The sequence below is a fragment of the Frieseomelitta varia genome, unplaced genomic scaffold (assembly GCF_011392965.1).
Source record: "Frieseomelitta varia isolate USP_RPSP 00005682 unplaced genomic scaffold, Fvar_1.2 scaffold_650, whole genome shotgun sequence".
Classification (NCBI taxonomy): Eukaryota; Metazoa; Arthropoda; class Insecta; order Hymenoptera; family Apidae; genus Frieseomelitta; species Frieseomelitta varia.
In genome coordinates, this window is record NW_025110424.1 from 204,129 (window position 1) to 210,918 (window position 6,790).

Consider the following 6,790-nt stretch of genomic DNA (forward strand, 5'->3'; position numbering starts at 1 on the left):
TTTGACTCTGCTCTATTTGACATCTGTTTTCCTTTTCTTGCTGAAGAAACACAGTGCCACAGTGTTGCTATTGTTTCATTAAGAGTCTAGAAAAATATTTCCTTCCTTTTAAAAATTAATACAAAACGCGCAAAAGGTAAGAAAGTTAGACCGCTTATTGAAGTTAAAAAGAAAAATAGTTATTACGGCCATTAAAGCTACGTTTATTAAAGGCCATTATGTAGAAATGCTTGTAACCGTACCATAAAAAACTGGGGGAGATCAATTTCGATGAAAATCTGTAACATCGTGATTGAAAATTGTATTGAGCAGACACATTCCTCAACAGAACTCGAGAAATCAACTAATTCATTCTAAATAGTTACTTGTGAGACTTACAGTGACTGCAAAATTATTGGCACCATACCCTTGTGAGACTTTTATATTATTAAATTTTAGCAGTCGTGTAAAAATAGCACTAAATGATATGTAGTTTAATATACTCGAACTTGATTAATTAACTAAAACGTAAACGCCACGATGAATGTTGTGTGCCAAGTTGATTTTTGTAGTCGCTAAAAGTCACAAGCCGTTTATTACAAACATGCTGTTTGATCTTACGATCCAATTACTCGTTGGTTAGTAGGATTCTTCAGCTTCGTTTCAACAATGCCTGTTTTTACAAGTGCCATCGCGAGCAACATGAATGAAAACCTTTGCTTTGTCCAAAATCGATTGACCATTCAAGGCCACTTGCTTCACCAGGGATACATACATCATATAAGAAAACGAACGATCTTCCGGAACAATAATAATTTTTACAGATTACATTTCAAACGGATATACCCTCGCACGTAAGTACCTATGAAATTAAATTAAAATACGAAGATTCTAACAGGAAACATAAAGAAGAATATTTTAACTTATGGTTATGGCGGATCCCGAATGGTCAAAATAATTTTTAAGGCCTCTATCGTTTTCCTCAGGAATCACTCCAAACTACCTATCTAATTAGTGCTCTAAATGTTCAAGGCCATCAGAAACACTGGACAGATCGTTTGCGTGTTATTTAACCGAACGTCTTTGGTATCCGAGGGAAAGAAAACAAGGGGAACAAGCGTGAAAGAGAGAGAGAGAGAGAGAGAGAGAGAGAGAGAGAGAGAGAGAGAGAGGAAGACGTTACTGCACGACGAAAGCCAACAGAATGGTTAATCCGACAGCAACGGCGAGACTAATCCTGTTTGCAACCGAAGTGGGTATCTCCGGCTGCTCCGGCGCGGTACCGTCCTCCAAGTACTGATAACTCTTGACTCCGGTTCTCGCTCTAACTACTCGATAGTTCGGCGTACTGATGTTGACCCGGTCGATCAGTATATTTTGCAGGGAGTTGGTGACACAATAAAAGTTGCCGTCCGCGTCGTACGCGAACGTGTCCGGCCATTGCATCCTCTCGTGATCTCTGGAGATGACTCTCTGGCCAGTGGCGAACGACGCTGTTTGTTTAGTGTCCCACATGGCCACGGCATCGTCAGCCAAAAGTCCAAAGTACAACACACCCTTCGCCGACATCATCATCCCGTCGGTCTGAGAGATTTTCCTTCCCAGCTCTTTCACGTGCTCGTCCACGTTGCTCGTGTTGCTCTTCAACACCGACGTCGGTATCGAGTACAGATGGAAGGAAGACAACGGCGAGTAATAAACCTGTCTGTCGGTGCTGCTCGCCGGCGACAGAGCAATCCCATCGACAGGTATCGGCATGTTAATCGGTGTCTTGGCGACCATGAATCTCACCGCCTCGGGTTTAGCTCTCATAGAATCGTGCCTGACTTTCCAGGAAGTGTTGTTGCTCAACGAGTAGACAATTATACCTGGATCGTCCCGATCGCTGTCCGTGATGTACGCCATGCCACCGTCCTCGTGGTCCAAGACGATGTCGTTCAGATGGGCGGTACCGTGGCGAGCCACCTGCGCAGGGAACTCGTAGACTCGTAAAATCTCGTTTTTGTTCTCGAGATCGAGGATCACCAGCCTGGGCGGGCAGGTGGTCTTCACTTCTACGGAGAGAGGCGACATCTTTCCAGAATCGAGCACCCACATACGCCCTTTAGGGTCGATCTCCATACTCTGAACGAACTGGAAGGCACTGCAGTCACCGATCTTCTGCATCTCCCAGCTGGGGAAAGCTTCCAATTTGGGAGCGGTAACCTTGTTCACCGGTGTCGCAGATGTGACACCCAAAGTCACTGGCACACCGTCCTTCCATCTCGGCAACGTCAGGTACATCTTGTCCTTCCAAAACTTGATGCCGGCGATGAAATTGTTGGCTGCTACGTAATCACCGTGGTCGATCGCGAACTGCTGTTCCTCCTCCGACGGCCACGTTACGTCGATCGAGTTCCATTGAAAGATCACCTGGAACGGCTCGTGGCACTTGGTCACGGTGATAAGAAGCAGCACGAACGCAAGAGTCTTCATCGTTGTACACTGTATTCGGTCACTGTATTCCCGGTGTGGTCTCACTTTTTCTTTTCAAGTCCAGTCACGTGGCAGGAAGAGACGAAGACCCGTGGACTGTCCAGTTGAAAACTGATACCCGGAACACACAGGGGGTGTCGGCGGGCCCCGGCAAGTGTCGCCAGGGATCCGGAAGAGCGTCTATTCTCGTCGACGAACCGGTGTGACGAATATTCCAAGTGCGTGCCAACTGTGTTGGCTGGCCTGCTTCTGTCAACCAACTGATTCAACACAGACTACTATTGGCTATCTAATGTTCGCGACGTTCTGCCAAGCGGTCTCAAACACCTAGCCCCCGTCACGCGGAGACGATCGCGGTTTAACTGACGAAGACGCGGAGCGTCGCTTAGAGAGGCGTCGTCTCCCCACCCGACCCCGTTCCGTGTATTTTGCACACTACGTATCGTCCGTGCACGTGCACACGCTACACGCCTGATCGTACGTGGAGCAGGGCGCGTGTGGGTATCGTACGTGCAACAGGAACAGCAAGGTATCCCCACGCGAGACGTAGGCTACGCTACTTAACCGTGCCGAGGATGCATCATGGATATGCAAATTAACATTCTTGTTTGAATCAGTATTCGTCGTCATACGACGCTCGTGTCATACTTTGAGTTTTCAACTCTTTATCGATTAATTACGCCGCGGTTTAGCAACACCTCTCTCACGATTGATTCGTTTCTATTCTTCGGTATCTTTCCACGAGTGAGTCACAAGGTCGGCTTCAGGTTCACTCTCATTTTTCTAGATTACGGAAATTAGACTTGATATCTGCAGAATCGTTATTGAAATTGAAACTCCGTTCCACGTTTATTATTAATCCAAAGTATGGACGATTTCGATCTTTACGCTGTTACGTCATCTGTTTTAACTTCTTGCGCCACGCGGGGAGAATTTTTTTTTTTTTTTTTTCCCCAAATTGCGACATTTCTCGCAGTTTTAAGTATATTTAAGGGAGTATTCTGGCAATCCGGGTTAAAAAAAAAAATCAATTTTGTTTCTTACTTTGTTTTTCTCAAAGTATATGCTTTCGAAAATGTCGATGTAAAAGGATTTGCTTGAATTCGTAAAATTCGCAAAGTTGTAGATGGTTAAAGGAAACGGTGTACTGCTCGCAACGTAAGTATGAATATTTTTGTACAACGGGTAACAAAACCTTTAAATGTGTTTTTCTCAAGAAATATTTCATTTTATAATATTATTTTTCATATTATTATTTATTTTTATATTATTGTTAGTTTATATTATTTTATTTTTTCTACTGCTCGACTGATTGTAAGTATAAATATTTTTGTACAATGGGTAACAGAAACTTCAAATGTGTTTCTCTCAAATCCATACTTTTTAAACTGGCTGACGGGGTATTTCACGTTTCAGTTGACCGATTGACTTGAAATTTGGAGGAGACGTTGACCAGATGTACCTTTACCGCATGAACCACGGATTTCGAAGTCTGATGTTTTCTTCTATTTTTGTTTACCACCCAAAAGACGAAAAGCACATGGAAAATCGATATTTAAACTTCAAAAATGCTGCCATTTTTTTAATTTCCGAAATTTCGCTGTTTCCGTGGTTCATGCGATGGTCATATTTATACTAATTAAGATTAAAAATTTCCTTTTTTTTTTAAACATGCTTTACCTAAGGCTATATAATTTCCATTAATTTCGTTAAAAAATAATTGAATGAATAATTTTGTGTGCGAAAACTGCATACCAAAGATGTATCATAGTTTCCTTAAAAAATCCTCAAAAAGTCGATTTTTACAAGTCGGATTACCAGAATACCTCCTTAAATGTAACCCAGGCAAAACAAATGACAAGTTTGTTACTTCTTAATCATTTCTATCCATCGTACCGACGAGTTCAAAAGAAGAAGAAAGCGACGAATTATTGTACACGATTCGGTCACTCGTTATGGTCCGCGAACCAGTTGCCAGCGCAAGAGGCTAACGACATTGATCTTGACATTAAAAACAATTGCGGTCGTTATCGGTATTCAAGGAAAGATTATTGTTAATTTTCTTAAGTTAATTTTCTATTTTAGCACAACGATCTGTCGATCTGAGATCAGATCAATTCTCCTTTAGAGTCGTACGATCTTTTTCCGCGTAGGTCCATTGTTACGTTAAACGAAACGACGGTTGAGAATGGAATGGCACTGGGCTCGGAATTGTATGGCCGGATCTGTTTGAAAAGGAAACGCTGAAAAGGGTGAGCTTAGAAAAGGCTGTTACGCTTCGCTTTATCTTGCCCGGGATGATCCCCGAAAAATCGATTCAACGGTTGCTCCTTCGAATTGGCCCCCTTGAATTGCGTCGCGCAGAATTCCGTTGAACTCGTTTTCTTTCTTGCTAAGGAAGGTCGATGATTAAAAAAAAACGAGTCAAATGGAATTTATAATTCACCGTAAGTATGTATGTAGAGGACAGTGAATTTGTACTCGTGTTTTACAAACTGCGTTATCGATTTCAAAATAGACGCGTTGGCCAGAAATATTTCGTCAAAGTGTTGACATTTCGTCGACGACGTCATCCAAGTGACCGCAGTGGATTCATTTTCTTGTTGCGTGACATCCATTGATCTAAATCGAGATGAATCAACGAACGATGTCGTTCAATGAATAACAATTCAGATCTCCAGAATATCCATGTTGTTCCAAGATACTATTATCGTGTCAAAAATTAGAAAATCAAGAAATTAGAAAAATTATATTTATATAAATTATATTTTATATGTTTGTAGAATTTTTTGTCCCAAAATTGTAATATTTTCTCAGTTTTAAGTGTATTTAAGTAAAATAAAATAGGCAAAATAGATAATAAACTTATTACTTCTCAATAGTTTCTATCCAGTGGTATATCATACCGACGAGTTTCAAAAAGAAAGCGACGAATTATTGTATACGGTTTGGTCACTCGTTATGGTCCGCAATCAGTTGCCAGGTGTTAACCTCTTGCCACGCACGTCGAAAATATTTTGTCCCAAAATTGCAATATTTTCTCAGTTTTTAAGTATATTTAAGTATAATCCAGGCAAAACAGATAATAAATTTATCGCTTTTTAGTAATTTCTATCCAGTGATATACCGATGAATTCGAAAGAAGACGAATTATTGTATACGGTTTGGTCACTCGTTATGGTCCGCAATCAGTTGCCAGTGCAATAGGTTAACTTTTTACGCTGGCGTGTCACGTACGTCGAGAATTCTTTTTCCCAAAATTGCAATATTTTCTCAGTTTTTAAGTATATTTAAGTATAATCCAGGCAAAACAAATAATAAACTTATTGCTTCTTAGTAATTTCTATTCAGTAATATACCGATGAATTCGAAAAGAAGACAAATTATTGTATACGGTTTGGTCACTCGTTACGGTCCGCAATCAGTTGCAAGTGGTTAATACTAGAACTACCAAAGTGGTCAAAATGACCAATTCATAATTTTTTAGAGTAATTTTACGAACTTACAACATTTTTTACAGATTCGAATCTTGTTTGTAAAATATGAAGATTATTATACAATTATTTGGTAATTATTAGATTATTATTGATTATTTTACAATTGTTCCATCTATATATATATATATATATATATGAATTAATGTTTTGTATCAAATGGAACACACTTTTGACAAAAAATATTAAATCATGTAACGCTCAAAAATAGTTCGTGTCGGCAACTGATATACGATCGACGATTTTACGAGTCAATGAATGGATGATGCGTGTCGTATTTTTGAGGCGCGCGGCACGTGAAAGGAGTAGAATGATGGTTTGGCAATCGTTCAAGTATCTATAAAAATTCATCAAGACTATAGAATCGACGAGCACGTGTATGGCTCGCGACATGAATTTTCTATCGCGAAACCAGCATCTTGCCAACGTGCATTTTATACTGTGCGTATAACGAAGTGAGAAACGATCGAGCAAAAACTATCAGAAAGATTCGCTTAAAGTTACGATTAAAGGAATTCAAGAAATGAAAATTCTACCCAACTTCCAAACGTTGGTCAGCGTGAACAGAAATCAGGCAGATCTCAAAGGCCACCTGTGACAAAACATCTATGGAGGAGAGTTTTATTGGCCATTAGAACGACGATGAACGAGGCATAACTGTTGACTCACGATCATGTGATGTATAACATAATGTTATAACAGTAATAAAGTACGTGTGCACTGGAAGTTCCATCTATAATGGCTGTCGGCTATTTCAACATCATGGTCATCCAGATGGACTTCCATCTTATTCATTGTTTTCATTCAGTGTAGAATCTTGAGACATTCGCCACTTTTTTTAC

The 6,790-nt window shown here is 40.3% G+C and overlaps 1 protein-coding gene across 2 annotated transcripts; it reads right to left on the reverse strand.

The window, feature by feature from the left end:
* Positions 1-266: 266 nt before the first annotated feature.
* LOC122534943 (protein yellow-like) lies at positions 267-2,833 on the reverse strand. Of its 2 annotated transcripts, none has more exons than XM_043666049.1 (2): positions 1,143-2,833; positions 267-1,100 (listed from the first exon to the last, which is right to left on the reverse strand). In XM_043666049.1, the coding sequence occupies exon 1, from the start codon at positions 2,452-2,454 to the stop codon at positions 1,159-1,161; it is 1,296 nt and encodes a 431-aa protein (XP_043521984.1). In that variant the 5' UTR covers positions 2,455-2,833; the 3' UTR covers positions 267-1,100; positions 1,143-1,158. The 2 variants fall into 2 exon arrangements, with proteins under 2 accessions (XP_043521984.1, XP_043521983.1); XM_043666048.1 differs by having other exon boundaries at positions 267-1,094; positions 1,135-2,833.
* Between the last annotated feature and the right edge of the window lie 3,957 nt (positions 2,834-6,790).

Excerpts from the sequence above, each read along its gene's own strand:
- LOC122534943 (XM_043666049.1), bottom strand. The coding sequence starts at position 2,454 with ATGAAGACTCTTGCGTTCGTGCTGCTTCTTATCACCGTGACCAAGTGC.